The sequence below is a fragment of the Leptodactylus fuscus genome, chromosome 9 (genome assembly GCF_031893055.1).
Source record: "Leptodactylus fuscus isolate aLepFus1 chromosome 9, aLepFus1.hap2, whole genome shotgun sequence".
NCBI lineage: Eukaryota > Metazoa > Chordata > Amphibia > Anura > Leptodactylidae > Leptodactylus > Leptodactylus fuscus.
Window position 1 is genome coordinate 51,215,436 of NC_134273.1, and position 18,503 is coordinate 51,233,938.

Genomic DNA, 18,503 nt, shown 5'->3' on the forward strand with positions numbered 1-18,503 from the left:
CTGAGTTTAATGTCCCCCTCTAGTTGCCCCCAGTTTAATGTCCCACTTCAGCTGCCATTAATTTATTGCCCCCCTCCAACTACCCCCACTGTTTTATGTCCCCCTTCAGCCCCCCCAGTTTCATGTCCCCTCTAGTTTCTCCCAGTTTAAACTGGGGCACCAGGAGAGGGACCTAATACTGTGGGGCAGTTGGAAGGGAACATTATAATGTGGTGACATATGATGATTAATGATGTGACACTTGAGTGTGTGAAATTGAGCTGAAGTATGCCATATACAACCTACACACGTGGACAAATTTGTCAGTAGCCCTCGTTTAATGAAAGAAAAACCCACAATGGTCACAGAAATAACTTGAGTCTGATCAAAGTAATAATAAATAGAGATGAGCGAACAGTGTTCTATCGAACTCATGTTCGATCGGATATTAGGCTGTTCGGCATGTTCGAATCGAATCGAACACCGCGTGGTAAAGTGCGCCATTACTCGATTCCCCTCCCACCTTCCCTGGCGCCTTTTTTGCTCCAATAACAGCGCAGGGTAGGTGGGACAGGAACTACGACACCGGTGACGTTGAGAAAAGTAGGCAAAACCCATTGGCTGCCGAAAACATGTGACCTCTAATTTAAAAGAACAGCGCCGCCCAGGTTCGCGTCATTCTGAGCTTGCAATTCACCGAGGACGGAGGTTTCCGTCCAGCTAGCTAGGGCTTAGATTCTGGGTAGGCAGGGACAGGCTAGGATAGGAAGGAGAAGACAACCACAACAGCTCTTGTAAGAGCTAAATTCCAGGGAGAAGCTTGTCAGTGTAACGTGGCACTGACGGGCTCAATCGCCGCAACCCAGCTTTCCCAGGATCCTGAATGGAATACACTGTCAGTGTATTCCCGTATACCCGATATATACCCCCGATACCCGTTCCAACGGTGTGCCCCCCCACCTTCACCCCAGAAATACCCTGCAAGTCCCCTAGCAATAGAATTGGGGCTATATACACCCACTATTTTTGCTACTGCCATATAGTGCCATTGTCTGACTGGGAATTCAAAGAATATATTGGGGTTACGTGCACCCACAATTTTTACTACTGGTATACAGTGCCAGTTTCTGACTGGGAATTCAAAGAATATATTGGGGTTATAAATACCCTCATTTCTTGCTACTGCCATATAGTGCCAGTTTCTGACTGGTAATTCAAAGAATATATTGGGGTTATAAATACCCTCATTTCTTGCTACTGGTATATAGTGCCATTGTCTGACTGGGAATTCAAAGAATATATTGGGGTTACGTGCACCCACAATTTTTACTACTGGTATACAGTGCCAGTTTCTGACTGGGAATTCAAAGAATATATTGGGGTTACAAATACCCTCATTTCTTGCTACTGCCATATAGTGCCAGTTTCTGACTGGTAATTCAAAGAATATATTGGGGTTACGTGCACCCACAATTTTTACTACTGGTATACAGTGCCATTGTCTGACTGGGAATTCAAAGAATATATTGGGGTTATAAATACCCTCATTTCTTGCTACTGCCATATAGTGCCAGTTTCTGACTGGGAATTCAAAGAATATATTGGGGTTACGTGCACCCACAATTTTTACTACTGGTATACAGTGCCATTGTCTGACTGGGAATTCAAAGAATATATTGGGGTTATAAATACCCTCATTTCTTGCTACTGGTATATAGTGCCATTGTCTGACTGGGAATTCAAAGAATATATTGGGGTTACGTGCACCCACAATTTTTACTACTGGTATACAGTGCCAGTTTCTGACTGGGAATTCAAAGAATATATTGGGGTTACAAATACCCTCATTTCTTGCTACTGCCATATAGTGCCAGTTTCTGACTGGTAATTCAAAGAATATATTGGGGTTACGTGCACCCACAATTTTTACTACTGGTATACAGTGCCATTGTCTGACTGGGAATTCAAAGAATATATTGGGGTTATAAATACCCTCATTTCTTGCTACTGCCATATAGTGCCAGTTTCTGACTGGGAATTCAAAGAATATATTGGGGTTACGTGCACCCACAATTTTTACTACTGGTATACAGTGCCATTGTCTGACTGGGAATTCAAAGAATATATTGGGGTTATAAATACCCTCATTTCTTGCTACTGGTATATAGTGCCATTGTCTGACTGGGAATTCAAAGAATATATTGGGGTTACGTGCACCCACAATTTTTACTACTGGTATACAGTGCCAGTTTCTGACTGGGAATTCAAAGAATATATTGGGGTTACAAATACCCTCATTTCTTGCTACTGCCATATAGTGCCAGTTTCTGACTGGTAATTCAAAGAATATATTGGGGTTACGTGCACCCACAATTTTTACTACTGGTATACAGTGCCAGTTTCTCACTGGGAATTCAAAGAATATATTGGGGTTACAAATACCCTCATTTCTTGCTACTGCCATATAGTGCCAGTTTCTGACTGGTAATTCAAAGAATATATTGGGGTTATAAATACCCTCATTTCTTGCTACTGGTATATAGTGCCATTGTCTGACTGGGAATTCAAAGAATATATTGGGGTTACGTGCACCCACAATTTTTACTACTGGTATACAGTGCCAGTTTCTGACTGGGAATTCAAAGAATATATTGGGGTTACACATACCCTCATTTCTTGCTACTGCCATATAGTGCCAGTTTCTGACTGGTAATTCAAAGAATATATTGGGGTTATAAATACCCTCATTTCTTGCTACTGGTATATAGTGCCATTGTCTGACTGGGAATTCAAAGAATATATTGGAGTTACGTGCACCCACAATTTTTACTACTGGTATACAGTGCCAGTTTCTGACTGGGAATTCAAAGAATATATTGGGGTTACACATACCCTCATTTCTTGCTACTGCCATATAGTGCCAGTTTCTGACTGGTAATTCAAAGAATATATTGGGGTTACGTGCACCCACAATTTTTACTACTGGTATACAGTGCCATTGTCTGACTGGGAATTCAAAGAATATATTGGGGTTATAAATACCCTCATTTCTTGCTACTGCCATATAGTGCCAGTTTCTGACTGGGAATTCAAAGAATATATTGGGGTTATAAATACCCTCATTTCTTGCTACTGGTATATAGTGCCATTGTCTGACTGGGAATTCAAAGAATATATTGGGGTTACGTGCACCCACAATTTTTACTACTGGTATACAGTGCCAGTTTCTGACTGGGAATTCAAAGAATATATTGGGGTTACAAATACCCTCATTTCTTGCTACTGCCATATAGTGCCAGTTTCTGACTGGTAATTCAAAGAATATATTGGGGTTACGTGCACCCACAATTTTTACTACTGGTATACAGTGCCATTGTCTGACTGGGAATTCAAAGAATATATTGGGGTTATAAATACCCTCATTTCTTGCTACTGCCATATAGTGCCAGTTTCTGACTGGGAATTCAAAGAATATATTGGGGTTACGTGCACCCACAATTTTTACTACTGGTATACAGTGCCATTGTCTGACTGGGAATTCAAAGAATATATTGGGGTTATAAATACCCTCATTTCTTGCTACTGGTATATAGTGCCATTGTCTGACTGGGAATTCAAAGAATATATTGGGGTTACGTGCACCCACAATTTTTACTACTGGTATACAGTGCCAGTTTCTGACTGGGAATTCAAAGAATATATTGGGGTTACAAATACCCTCATTTCTTGCTACTGCCATATAGTGCCAGTTTCTGACTGGTAATTCAAAGAATATATTGGGGTTACGTGCACCCACAATTTTTACTACTGGTATACAGTGCCAGTTTCTGACTGGGAATTCAAAGAATATATTGGGGTTACAAATACCCTCATTTCTTGCTACTGCCATATAGTGCCAGTTTCTGACTGGTAATTCAAAGAATATATTGGGGTTATAAATACCCTCATTTCTTGCTACTGGTATATAGTGCCATTGTCTGACTGGGAATTCAAAGAATATATTGGGGTTACGTGCACCCACAATTTTTACTACTGGTATACAGTGCCAGTTTCTGACTGGGAATTCAAAGAATATATTGGGGTTATAAATACCCTCATTTCTTGCTACTGCCATATAGTGCCAGTTTCTGACTGGTAATTCAAAGAATATATTGGGGTTACGTGCACCCACAATTTTTACTACTGGTATACAGTGCCATTGTCTGACTGGGAATTCAAAGAATATATTGGGGTTATAAATACCCTCATTTCTTGCTACTGCCATATAGTGCCAGTTTCTGACTGGGAATTCAAAGAATATATTGGGGTTATAAATACCCTCATTTCTTGCTACTGGTATATAGTGCCATTGTCTGACTGGGAATTCAAAGAATATATTGGGGTTACGTGCACCCACAATTTTTACTACTGGTATACAGTGCCAGTTTCTGACTGGGAATTCAAAGAATATATTGGGGTTACAAATACCCTCATTTCTTGCTACTGCCATATAGTGCCAGTTTCTGACTGGTAATTCAAAGAATATATTGGGGTTACGTGCACCCACAATTTTTACTACTGGTATACAGTGCCATTGTCTGACTGGGAATTCAAAGAATATATTGGGGTTATAAATACCCTCATTTCTTGCTACTGCCATATAGTGCCAGTTTCTGACTGGGAATTCAAAGAATATATTGGGGTTATAAATACCCTCATTTCTTGCTACTGGTATATAGTGCCATTGTCTGACTGGGAATTCAAAGAATATATTGGGGTTACGTGCACCCACAATTTTTACTACTGGTATACAGTGCCAGTTTCTGACTGGGAATTCAAAGAATATATTGGGGTTACAAATACCCTCATTTCTTGCTACTGCCATATAGTGCCAGTTTCTGACTGGTAATTCAAAGAATATATTGGGGTTACGTGCACCCACAATTTTTACTACTGGTATACAGTGCCATTGTCTGACTGGGAATTCAAAGAATATATTGGGGTTATAAATACCCTCATTTCTTGCTACTGCCATATAGTGCCAGTTTCTGACTGGGAATTCAAAGAATATATTGGGGTTACGTGCACCCACAATTTTTACTACTGGTATACAGTGCCATTGTCTGACTGGGAATTCAAAGAATATATTGGGGTTATAAATACCCTCATTTCTTGCTACTGGTATATAGTGCCATTGTCTGACTGGGAATTCAAAGAATATATTGGGGTTACGTGCACCCACAATTTTTACTACTGGTATACAGTGCCAGTTTCTGACTGGGAATTCAAAGAATATATTGGGGTTACAAATACCCTCATTTCTTGCTACTGCCATATAGTGCCAGTTTCTGACTGGTAATTCAAAGAATATATTGGGGTTACGTGCACCCACAATTTTTACTACTGGTATACAGTGCCAGTTTCTGACTGGGAATTCAAAGAATATATTGGGGTTACAAATACCCTCATTTCTTGCTACTGCCATATAGTGCCAGTTTCTGACTGGTAATTCAAAGAATATATTGGGGTTATAAATACCCTCATTTCTTGCTACTGGTATATAGTGCCATTGTCTGACTGGGAATTCAAAGAATATATTGGGGTTACGTGCACCCACAATTTTTACTACTGGTATACAGTGCCAGTTTCTGACTGGGAATTCAAAGAATATATTGGGGTTATAAATACCCTCATTTCTTGCTACTGCCATATAGTGCCAGTTTCTGACTGGGAATTCAAAGAATATATTGGGGTTACGTGCACCCACAATTTTTACTACTGGTATACAGTGCCAGTTTCTGACTGGGAATTCAAAGAATATATTGGGGTTACAAATACCCTCATTTCTTGCTACTGCCATATAGTGCCAGTTTCTGACTGGTAATTCAAAGAATATATTGGGGTTACGTGCACCCACAATTTTTACTACTGGTATACAGTGCCATTGTCTGACTGGGAATTCAAAGAATATATTGGGGTTATAAATACCCTCATTTCTTGCTACTGCCATATAGTGCCAGTTTCTGACTGGTAATTCAAAGAATATATTGGGGTTATAAATACCCTCATTTCTTGCTACTGGTATATAGTGCCATTGTCTGACTGGGAATTCAAAGAATATATTGGGGTTACGTGCACCCACAATTTTTGCTACTGGTATATAGTGCCAATTTCTAACTGGGAATTCAAAATGCGCAAGGCTCCCGGAAAGGGACGTGGACGAGGCCGTGGGCGAGGTCGGGGGAATGGTTCTGGGGAGCAAGGTAGCAGTGAAGCCACAGGGCGTCCCGTGCCTACTCCTGTGGGGCAGCAAGCATTGCGCCACTCCACAGTGCCAGGGTTGCTTGCCACATTAACTAAACTGCAGGGTACAAACCTTAGTAGGCCCGAGAACCAGGAACAGGTCTTGCAATGGCTGTCAGAGAACGCTTACAGCACATTGTCCAGCAGCCAGTCAGACTCTGCCTCCTCTCCTCCTATTACCCAACAGTCTTGTCCTCCTTCCTCCCAAAATTCCCAAGCTTCACAGAACAATAACCCCAACTGTCCCTGCTCCCCAGAGCTGTTCTCCGCTCCTTTCATTGTCCCTCAACCTGCCTCTCCACGTCACGATTCCACGAACCTAACAGAGGAGCATCTGTGTCCAGATGCTCAAACACTAGAGTCTCCTCCATCTCCGTTCGATTTGGTGGTGGATGACCAGCAACCCACCCTCATCGACGATGATGTGACGCAGTTGCCGTCAGGGCATCCAGTTGACCGGCGCATTGTGTTGGAGGAGGAGATGAGACAGGAGTTGGAAGAGGAAGTGGTGGATGATGAGGACACTGACCCGACCTGGACAGGGGGGATGTCAAGCGGGGAAAGTAGTGTGGATGTTGAGGCAAGTGCAGCACCAAAAAGGGTAGCTAGAGGCAGAGGCAGAGGTCAGCAGCTTAGGCGAAGCCAGGCCACACCCGGAATCTCCCAAGATGTTCCAGTTCGTACCCAGCCCCGAAAAACTCCCACCTCTCGAAGGTGTGGAGTTTTTTCAAGGAATGCGCCGAGGACAGATATAGTGTTGTCTGCACAATTTGCCTCTCGAAATTGATTAGGGGCTCTGAGAAGAGCAACCTGTCCACCACTTCAATGCGCCGTCATTTGGAATCCAAGCACTGGAATCAGTGGCAGGCAGCAACGGCAGGACAAAGGCCGCCTGCCGTTCACGCCACTGCCACTGCCTCTGCCACTGCCTCTGCCACTGCCACTGCTAACTGTGCTGGCGATGCACTCCAGAGGACGAGCCAGGACACCACTTCATCTGCCTCCACCACTTTGTTGACTTCTCCCTCATCCTCCCCTGTTCCTGTCTTATCTCCTTCTCCTGCACCATCAAAGGCACCATCAGGCGCTTCTTTACAACAACCCACCATCTCTCAGACATTGGAGCGGCGGCAGAAATACACTGCTAACCACCCACACGCGCAAGCCTTGAACGCCAACATCGCTAAACTGCTGGCCCAGGAGATGTTGGCGTTCCGGCTTGTTGAAACTCCCGCCTTCCTGGACCTGATGGCAATTGCGGCACCTCGCTATGCCGTCCGTAGCCGTCACTACTTCTCCCGCTGTGCCGTCCCCGCCTTGCACCAGCACGTGTCACTCAACATCAGGCGGGCCCTTAGTTCCGCGCTTTGCACAAAGGTCCACTTGACCACCGACGCGTGGACAAGTGCATGCGGACAGGGACGCTACATTTCACTGACGGCACACTGGGTGAATGTAGTTGAGGCTGGGACTGCTTCCCAAACTGGCCCGGTGTACCTCGTCTCCCCGCCTAACATTCCTGGCAGGGACACGAGAAGAACACCCCCCTCCTCCTCCTCCTCTACCGCCTCCTCCTCCGCCACCGCCTCCTCCTCCGCCACCGCCTCCTCCTCCGCTGTTAGATTGACCCCAGCTACGAGTTGGAAACGTTGCAGCACTGGCGTTGGTAGACGTCAGCAGGCTGTGCTGAAGCTGATCAGCTTGGGGGACAGACAGCACACTGCCTCCGAGGTGAGGGATGCCCTCCTCGATGAGACGGCAATATGGTTTGAGCCGCTGCACCTGGGCCCAGGCATGGTCGTTTGTGATAACGGCCGGAACCTGGTAGCAGCTCTGGAGCTTGCCGGACTCCAACATGTTCCATGCCTGGCCCACGTCTTCAACCTAGTGGTGCAACGTTTCCTAAAGAGCTACCCCAATGTTCCAGAGCTACTGGTGAAAGTGCGGCGCATGTGCGCCCACTTTCGCAAGTCGATAGTAGCCGCTGCTAGCTTAAAATCTCTCCAGCAACGCCTGCATGTGCCACAACACCGGCTTTTGTGCGACGTCCCCACACGCTGGAACTCAACGTTTCAGATGTTGAATAGAGTGGTTGAGCAGCAGAGACCTTTGATGGAATACCAGCTACAAAACCCTAGGGTGCCACAAAGTCAGCTGCCTCAGTTTCTCATCCATGAGTGGCCATGGATGAGAGACCTTTGTGACATCCTACGGGTGTTTGAGGAGTCCACAAGGAGGGTGAGCTCTGAGGATGCGATGGTGAGCCTTACAATCCCGCTCTTGTGTGTTCTGAGAGAATCCCTGATTGACATCAGGGATAACTCAGATCACACAGAGGAGTCAGGGATAGCATCCGATCCGTCACAGCTGGAGAGTAGGTCCACACATCTGTCCGCTTCATCGCGTTTAATGGAGGAGGAGGAGGAGGAGGAGGAAGAAGAGTTGTCCGATGATGTGATGGTGATACAGGAGGCTTCCGGGCAACTTCGAATCGTCCCATTGTTGCAGCGCGGATGGGTAGACATGGAGGATGAGGAGGAAATGGAGATTGAACTTTCCGGTGGGGCCAGAGGAGTCATGCCAACTAACACTGTGGCAGACATGGCTGAGTTCATGTTGGGGTGCTTTACAACCGACAAGCGTATTGTCAAAATCATGGAGAACAACCAGTACTGGATCTTTGCTATCCTTGACCCCCGGTATAAAAACAACATCTCGTCTTTTATTCCGGTAGAGGGGAGGGCCAATCGCATCAATGCTTGCCACAGGCAATTGGTGCAGAATATGATGGAGATGTTTCCAGCATGTGACGTTGGCGGCAGGGAGGACAGTTCCTCCAGTAGGCGACCAAGTTCTCACCGGTCCACACAAACGAGGGGCACACTGTCTAAGGTCTGGGACACCTTGATGGCACCCCCTCGCCAAAGTGCCGCCACAGAGGGTCCTAGTGTCACCAGGCGTGAGAAGTATAGGCGCATGTTGCGGGAATACCTTTCCGACCACAGCCCTGTCCTCTCCGACCCCTCTGCGCCCTACACGTATTGGGTGTCGAAGTTGGACCTGTGGCTTGAACTTGCCCTATATGCCTTGGAGGTGCTGTCCTGTCCTGCCGCCAGCGTCCTATCTGAGAGGGTGTTCAGTGCAGCCGGTGGCATCATCACTGACAAGCGCACCCGTCTGTCAGCTGAGAGTGCCGACCGGCTCACTTTGATAAAAATGAACCACCACTGGATAGAGCCTTCATTTTTGTGCCCACCTGTGTAAAGCACCCCAACATGAAACTCCATGTCTGTACTCAACCTCTCCAATTCCTCCGCATCCTCATACTCATCCACCATAAGCGTTGCACAATTCTGCTAATACTAGGCTCCCTCCAACATGATTTCCCCCAACTCTGCTGGTTAGAGGCTCCCTCCACCCTGATTTCCACCAACTCTGCTGGTTAGAGGCTCCCTCCACCCTGCTTTCCCACAACTCTGCTGGTTAGAGGCTCCCTCCACCATGAATTTGCCCAAACTGGGCTGGTTAGAGGCTCCCTCCACCATGAATTGGTCCAAACTGGGGTTTTTAGAGGCTCCCTCCACCATGAATTTGCCAAAACTGGGCTGTTTAGAGGCTCCCTCCACCATGAATTGGTCCAAATTGGGGTTTTTAGAGGCTCCCTCCACCATGAATTTGCCCAAACTGGGCTGGTTAGAGGCTCCCTCCACCATGAATTGGTCCAAACTGGGCTGGTTAGAGGCTCCCTCCACCATGAATTGGTCCAAATTGGGGTTTTTAGAGGCTCCCTCCACCATGAATTGGTCCAAACTGGGCTGTTTAGAGGCTCCCTCCACCATGAATTGGTCCAAACTGGGGTTTTTTAGAGGCTCCCTCCACCATGAATTGGTCCAAACTGGGGTTTTTAGAGGCTCCCTCCACCATGAATTGGTCCAAACTGGGGTTTTTAGAGGCTCCCTCCACCATGAATTTGCCCAAACTGGGCTGTTTAGAGGCTCCCTCCACCATGAATTGGTCCAAACTGGGTTTTTAGAGGCTCCCTCCACCATGAATTGGTCCAAACTGGGGTTTTTAGAGGCTCCCTCCACCATGAATTGGTCCAAACTGGGGTTTTTAGAGGCTCCGTCCACCGTGAATTTGCCCAAACTGGGCTGTTTAGAGGCTCCCTCCACCATGAATTGGTCCAAATTGGGGTTTTTAGAGGCTCCCTCCACCATGAATTGGTCCAAACTGGGGTTTTTAGAGGCTCCCTCCACCATGAATTTGCCCAAACTGGGCTGTTTAGAGGCTCCCTCCAGCATGAATTGGTCCAAACTGGGGTTTTTAGAGGCTCCCTCCACCATGAATTGGTCCAAACTGGGGTTTTTAGAGGCTCCCTCCACCATGAATTGGTCCAAACTGGGGTTTTTAGAGGCTCCCTCCACCATGAATTGGTCCAAACTGGGCTGGTTAGAGGCTCCCTCCACCATGAATTTGCCCAAACTGGGCTGTTTAGAGGCTCCCTCCACCATGAATTGGTCCAAACGGGGGTTTTTAGAGGCTCCCTCCACCATGAATTTGCCCAAACTGGGCTGGTTAGAGGCTCCCTCCACCATGAATTTGCCCAAACTGGGCTGTTTAGAGGCTCCCTCCACCATGAATTGGTCCAAACTGGGCTGTTTAGAGGCTCCCTCCACCATGAATTGGTCCAAACTGGGTTTTTTAGAGGCTCCCTCCACCATGAATTGGTCCAAACTGGGGTTTTTAGAGGCTCCCTCCACCATGAATTGGTCCAAACTGGGGTTTTTAGAGGCTCCCTCCACCATGAATTTGCCCAAACTCTGCTGGTTAGAGGCTCAATCCACCCTGATTTTCAAAACAAATGTTGGTGCCAACCTCAACTTACTACAAGGGCCAAATTCACTGCTGGTGACAAGCTCTCCTCACTGCAAGTGCACATGTTTCAAGGTGTTTTCCTACTGTCAGAGAGGTGGTATTGAGTGTGTAAAGTGTGTAGTTGTTAGGCTGTGATGTTGGGGTAATAGAGGGTCTTTGGTGTGTTAGATGCCCCCAGACATGCTTCCCCTGCTGTCCCAGTGTCATTCCAGAGGTGTTGGCATCATTTCCTGTGGTGTCATAGTGGACTTGGTGACCCTCCAGACACGGATTTGGGTTTCCCCCTTAACGAGTATATGTTCCCCATAGACTATAATGGGGTTCGAAACCCGTTCGAACACACGAACAGTGAGCGGCTGTTCGATTCGAATTTCGAACCTCGAACATTTTAGTGTTCGCTCATCTCTAATAATAAATAAAAATTCTATCAAAATGAACAAATGAAAGTCAGACATTGCTTTTTGCTTCAACAGAATATAAAAAAAATAAAACTCATGAAACAGGCCTGGACAGAAATGATGGTTCCCTTAACTTAATATTATGTTCCACAATCTTTTGAGGCCATCACTGCAATCAAACCATTCCTGTTACTGTCAATGAGACTTCTGCACCTCTCAATATGTATTTTGGCCCACTTCTTATGAGCCAACTTCTCCAGTTGTCTCAGGCTTGAAGCGGGCCTTTTCCAGACGACATATTTCAGCTCCTCTCAAAGATGCTCAATAGAATTTAGATCAGGGCTCATAGAAGGCTACTTCAGAATAGTCCAATGTTTTCCTCTTAGCCATTCTAGGGTGTTTTTAGCTGTGTGTTTTGGGTCATTATCCTGTTCCAAGATCCATGACCTGCGACTGAGACCAAGCTTTCTGACACTGGGCAACACATTTCTCTCTAGAATTCCTAGATAGTCTTGAGATTTCATTGTACCCTGCACAGATTCAAGACACCCTGTGCCAGATGCAGCTAAGCAGCTCCAGAACATAACAGAGCCTCCTCCATGTTTCACAGTAGGGACAGTGTTCTTTTCAAGATATGCTTCATTTTTCCATCTGTGAACATAGAGTTGATGTGCCTTGCTAAAAAGTTCGATTTTTGTCTCATCTGTCCATAGGACATTCTCCCAGAAGCTTTTTGGCTTGTCAACATGTAGTTTGGCAAATTCCAGTTTGTTAGATTCAAGTTATTTCTGTGACCATAGTGGGTTTTTCTTTCATTAAACGAGAGGTACCAACAATTTTGTCCACATGTATATATAGAGTTTCATGGGGTACTTTAGTTCTTACTGATGATAATGATGACTCACAATATGATATTTTTCTTTTAGCTCAGCAAGAAGATGATGAGTTTGTATGCCAAATTGTCTATGTCTTTTACCAAATGGTTTTCCATCAAGCAACAAGGGATGTCATAATAAAAGAAACACGTATCCTTTTTTCAAAATTCTTCAAGTAGGCAACAGATTTGCTATGGTTACTTCTTATAAGTATGCATATGACAAGAATGTACCTGCATAAAAAGCTAACTAATGTAAGACATTTACAATAGACCTCAATTTTCTATTTGAGTCAGAAAGAAGCACTCATTCACTTTAATAGGAGTAACTGAAAAGGCATAGAGCAGTGCCACTTGGCTGTTTCTGTATATATTGTTTAAAGGGGCTCTATCAGCAAAATCATGCTGATAGAACCCCACATATGCGTGAATAGCCTTTAAAAAGGCTATTCAGGCACTGCTAAAGTTATATTAAACTACCCCTGCTACTACTGCTGCTACTGCACATGCACCCACGCCATTTTTTATCAATGGCATTTCGCAAGCGTCGGGGGAAGACGGGATCCGAAGACATCGCTGGAAGAGGAGGCGTGGCTGAAGATGACGTCGGACCCTGAATGCACGCCCACCATGCACGATAGATAAGTTTAACATATTCTTTTTTAGAGTTTTATTTGAAAAACAGGGGGGGTAGTTTAATATAACTTTAGCGGTGCCTGAATAGCATTTTTAAAGGCGCATATGTGGGGCTCTATCAGCGTAATTTTGCTGATACAGCCCCTTTAAGATTGGCTGAGATAAGAATAACCCTTTAAGCTGTATCTAGAAAATAAAACTATACTGAAATTGGTTTGTATCATTTCTATTAGACAGTTTTGCTGAATTAGATTATTGGATTAAAGAGGTTGTCCAGGCTTAAATTTAATTTTTATTTAGGCCGAGGGAGGTGGAAAAAATCCCATAACTGTCCCCAGTGTTATAATAATAATAATAATAATAATAATAAATTTTTATTTAAATTTCGCCAACATATTCCTCAACACTATACAATTTGTAGGGTTCAAATACAGACAAAGAAATATATTACAAAGAAATAGTCATTTCACACAATGGGACTGAGGGCCCTGCTTGCAAGAGCTTGCAATCTATGATTGATCCAGCATCGTCCCAGCATGGTCCGGTCCTGCTACTCCGCTGTCTTCTTGCAGTGGAATTCCTTCCTGTCTGAATCCTCAGGTAGTGACATTGCATGTCCTTCCTTAACCGGTTAAGGACCAGGCCCAAAAGTATGTTAAAGACCAGGCCTCTTTTTTCAAAACTGACATGTGTCACTTTAAATGGCAATAACTTTGAGACGCTTTAACTTACACAAATGAATTTGAGATTGTTTTCTTGTAACACATTATACTTCATGTTAGTGGTAAACACTAATCAATATTTTTGCATTTATTTATAAAAAAACTAGGAAATTTGATGGAAATTTGAAAAAAATTGCAATTTTCAAAATGTGAAATTATCTGCTTTTCAGGCAGATAGTCATACCATCCAAATACATGAATAAATATTATCTCCCATATCTCTGCTTTATATTGGCATCATCTTTTGATTGTCTTTTAATTTATTTTGGACGTCACAAGGCTTACAAGTGTAACAGCAATTTTCCAGATTTACAAGAAAATTCTCCAAACCAATTTTTTAGGGACCACTTCAGTTCTGAAAGTAATTATAAAGGCCTGTATAATAGAAACCCCCATAAATTACCCCATTTTCAAAACTGCACCCCTCAAATTATTCAAAACAGCATTTGGGATGTTTGTTAACCCTTTAAGCATTTCATAAGAATAAAAATAATATGGCAGTGAAATTTAGACATTTCATTTTTTTTCACTAATACATTCATTTAGACCCAAAATTAACACATTCACAAAGGGTTAAAGGAGAAAATGCATCTGACAGTTTATTGTGCAATTTCTCCCGTGCACAGAAATACCCCACATGTGGGTGTAAACTGATTTTTGGGCACACGGCAGTGCATGGAAGGGAAGGAGCGACACTGGGTGTTTGAACGCAGATTTTGCTGGAATAATTTTCAGCGCCATGCCTTATTTGCAGAGACCCTAGAGTACCAAAACAATGGAAACCCCCCCAAAAGTGACCCCATTTTAGAATCCACACCCCTCACAGAATTCATCAAGGGGTATAGTCAGCATTTAGACCCTACAGTTGTTTCACAGATTTTACTAACATTGGGATGTGTAAATGAAAAATTACTAAAATGTCACTTTATCTCCAAAGTTTTCATTTTCACAAGGGGTTAAAGGAGTAAAAGCCCCCCACAGTTTGTTAAACAATTTCTCCTGAACACGGCAATACCCCATATGTGGCTATAATCTGCTGTATGGGAACATGGCGGGGCTCAGAATGGAAGGAGCGCTATTTTGCTTTTGGATGGCAGATTTTGCTGGAATTATTTTTAGGTGCCATGTCGCATTAGCAGAGCCCCTAGAGAACCAATACAGTGGAAACCCCCTAAAAGTGACCCCATTTGGGAAACTACACCCCCCACAGAACATATTAAAGGGTAGAGTGAGCATTTTGACCCTACAGCTGTTTCACAGATTTTATTAACATTGGGCCATGAAAATGAAAAATTACTTTTTTTCCAACAAACTGTCAATTTAGCCCCAAATTTTTAATTTTCACAAGAGGATAAAGGAGAAAAAGCTCCCTAAAGTTCGTTACACAAATTCTCCTGAACACAGAAATGCCCCATATGTGGTCATAATCTGCTGTATGGGAACATGGCGGGGCTCAGAATGGAAAGAGGGCTATTTGGCTTTTGGAGGGCAGATTTTGCTGGAATATTTTTCAGGTCCCATGTTGCATTTGCAGAGCCCCTAAAGTACCAATACAGTGGAAACCCCCTATAAGTGACCCCATTTTGGAAACTACACCCCTCATAGAATTTGTCTAGGGGTAGAGTGAGTATTTTGGCCTCACAGGTGTTTCACAGATTTTATTAACATTGGGACGTGAAAATGAAAAATTACTTTTTTTCCCAATAAATCGTCCATTTAGCGCCATAGTTTTAATTTTGCAAATAGTTTAAGAATTAAAAGCCCCCCACAGTTTGTTACACAATTTCTTCTGAACACGGCAATACCCCATATGTGGCCATAATCTGCTGTATGGGTACATGGTGGGGCTCAGAATGGAAAGAGCGCTATTTGGATTTTGGAGGGCAGATGTTGCTGGAATAGTTTTCAGGGGCCATGTCGCATTTGCAGAGCCCCTAAAGTATCAATACAATGGAAACCCCTCAAAAGTGACCCCATTTTAGAAACTACACCTGTCAAGGAATGTATCAAGAGGTATTATCATTTTGAGCCTAAAATGCTTCCCAAAAATTTAATGTACAAAATGAAAATTGAAATTTTTAAAAATATGCCATTTCGGTGCCCAATACGTTGCACCCACTTTGTGTTGTCAGAGACCTGCACTCCTAAAACTATTAAGGGGCCATCCCGGGGGTCAAAAAATTATATATGTGGGTGTAAACTGCTGCTTGGGCACACAGCAGGGCTCAGAAGGGAAGGACCACTGTGCGTTTTAGCTTTTGGGGTACAGATTTAGAGGGACTTTCTGGGTGCCATGTTGTTTTTGCAGAGCCCTGGAGGTGCCAGTAAACTGGAATTCACCAAGAAGTGACCCCATTTTGTAGGGGCAATTTTAGGGTCTCTGCAAATGTGACATGGTGTCCAAAAACGAAGAATCTAAATCTGCACTCCAAAAGCACATATTGCTCCTTCACATCTGCGCCCTGCTGGGTACCCAAATAGCAGTGTATGCCCACATGTATGACACTGGTGTACCCCGGATAACGGACTTAATACCAATATGTGGGTAGAATCGGCTGTTTGGGCACAGCCGGGGACAGAAGGGAAGGAGCGCTATTTTGGTTTTTGGAGCACAGTTTGGTTTTTGGACGTCATGCCACTTTTGCAAAGCCCCTGAATTGCCAATAAAGTGGAATCCGCAGACATGTCACCCTATTTTGGACACTACCCCACTGATGGGATTTATCAAGTGGTGTAGCGAGAATTTTTAACCCTTGAGTGTTGCATTTATTTAGTTTCCAGAAATGAAATCGCAACTGATAGAGAAGTTAAAAATGAAAATTTTACAGATTTGCCATTTCAGCGTGCAACATGTTGTGCCCGACTTATGTCAGCAGAGACACTCCAAAAACTGTTAAACGGGTATCCCAGGCACAACAGCTTTTAGAGCGTTCATCTCTGATACAAGGTGGACACAACATATTACGCACTGAAAGGACGTATTCCTGGAAAAATGGTCATTTTCACCTCTCACAATCCGCTTCGTATTCATTTATGGATAATAAGTTATAGCAACACTTGGGGGTTAAAAATGCTCTCTGTACCCCTGGAGAAATCCTTCAGGGGTGTAGTTTCCAAAATAACGTCTCATATCAGGGGATTCCACTTTACTAGCGTTTCAGCTCTACAAAAGTGTCATGGCATCCAAAAACCAAACCGTCTGTGCTCCAAAAACCAAATGACCCTTCTTCCCTTCTGTGTCCGGCTGTGCCCTAATATCAGTTTATACCCACGTATGACATTACGTGCATTATCCGGGGTACACCAGTGTCATACATGTGTCATACATGTGTCATAAACTGCAGTTTGGACGTACAGCAGGGCGCAGAAGGGAAGGAGCGCTATGCGGCTTTTGGAGTACAGATTCAGATGTTTGGTATCTGGACGCCATGTCATGTTTGTAGAGCCTGTAAGGTACCAGAAAAGTGGATTCCATGGGGTACCAGGAGTGACCCCATTTTGAAAACTGCACCCCTCAAAGAATTTATCAGGGGGTGTAGTGAGTATTAGTATCCCGGACGTGACTGCACAGCGGATGGCGAAGAGGGAATATATAAGCTCTGCGGAGGACATTGCAAACACCAAATTCCCTACTATGTCCCAGTAGCTCCTATGATTGGGGGAGTCACTCTGGGGGTCACTCTGGGGGTCACTTCTGGTGTCTGTTCCCTCATAAGCTGTAAATCTGGGGTGTCCCCTGATATTCGCTTGCACAGCTTATATATTCCCTTCCTGACGCCGCCAGTTGTATTCTAATAATTTGGCGATTTTTGAGGGTTTTTGTCTTCACATTGTGAGATGCTATATTTTCTTTATTTTTCTGGTGACGCGGCCATATAAGGGCTTATTCTTTGCGGGATGAGATGCATTTCGTAATGACACCATTTTTGGGTGTCTACATCTTTATGAATACATTTTATTAACCCTTTTTTGCTGGATTTAAAAAAAAAAAATCAATCCTGGCATTGAGTTTTACTTTTTTAATTTTGCGCCATGCAGCGTACAGTATAAGTAACATGTTCCCTTTATTCTGCGGGTCGGTACGGTTACGGCGATACCTCATTTATATTATTTTTTTATGTGTTACTAGTTCTGCAGAGGAAAAACACATTTGGGGACATAAATCAATGTTTTTTGCATCGCATCTTCTAAGAGGCGTAACATTTTTATTTTTCGGTTGACAGTGTTGGTTGAGGGCTTATTTTTTGCGGGACAACCTGTGCTTTTTATTGGTACTGTTGTCGGATGCATATGACTTTTTGATCACTTTTTATAGCATATTTTGTATGGTGAGATGGCGAAAAATCATTACTTCCGGCGAGTTTTTTCCGTTTTTTTTTCCCGACGTTCACCGTGTACATTAAATATTATTTCAGTTTTATTGTACAGGTTGTTACGGACGCGGCGATACCAAATATGCATTGCTTTTTTTAATTTTTAGTGCTTTTTTTTATATAATTCATTTTGTATAGAAAAAAGGGATTTTTGGACTTTAGAACTTTATTACTTTTTTCATACACTTTTTTTTTTTAAAAAAAACTTTTTTTTTTACTTTTTCATGTGTCCCTTTAGGACACTTGAATCAGTTGATGCTTTGATGAAAGCATCAGCTGATTCAGCACAGTAGCAGACAGGACACGAGCAGGACATGAGCCTGCTCGTGTCCTGTAAGCTGCAGAGGAAGTGAGACACATCGCT

General features: G+C 43.8%; 1 protein-coding gene across 1 annotated transcript in view; it reads left to right on the top strand.

Annotated features, from left to right (window-relative positions):
* Window positions 1–18,503, top strand: part of KIFAP3 (kinesin associated protein 3) — a 100,645-nt gene that overhangs the window by 65,599 nt on the left and 16,543 nt on the right. The window contains exon 16 of the mRNA XM_075286728.1: window positions 12,461–12,559. Within this exon, the coding sequence (XP_075142829.1) occupies window positions 12,461–12,559 (99 nt within the window). The remainder of the gene's footprint in view (window positions 1–12,460; window positions 12,560–18,503) is intronic.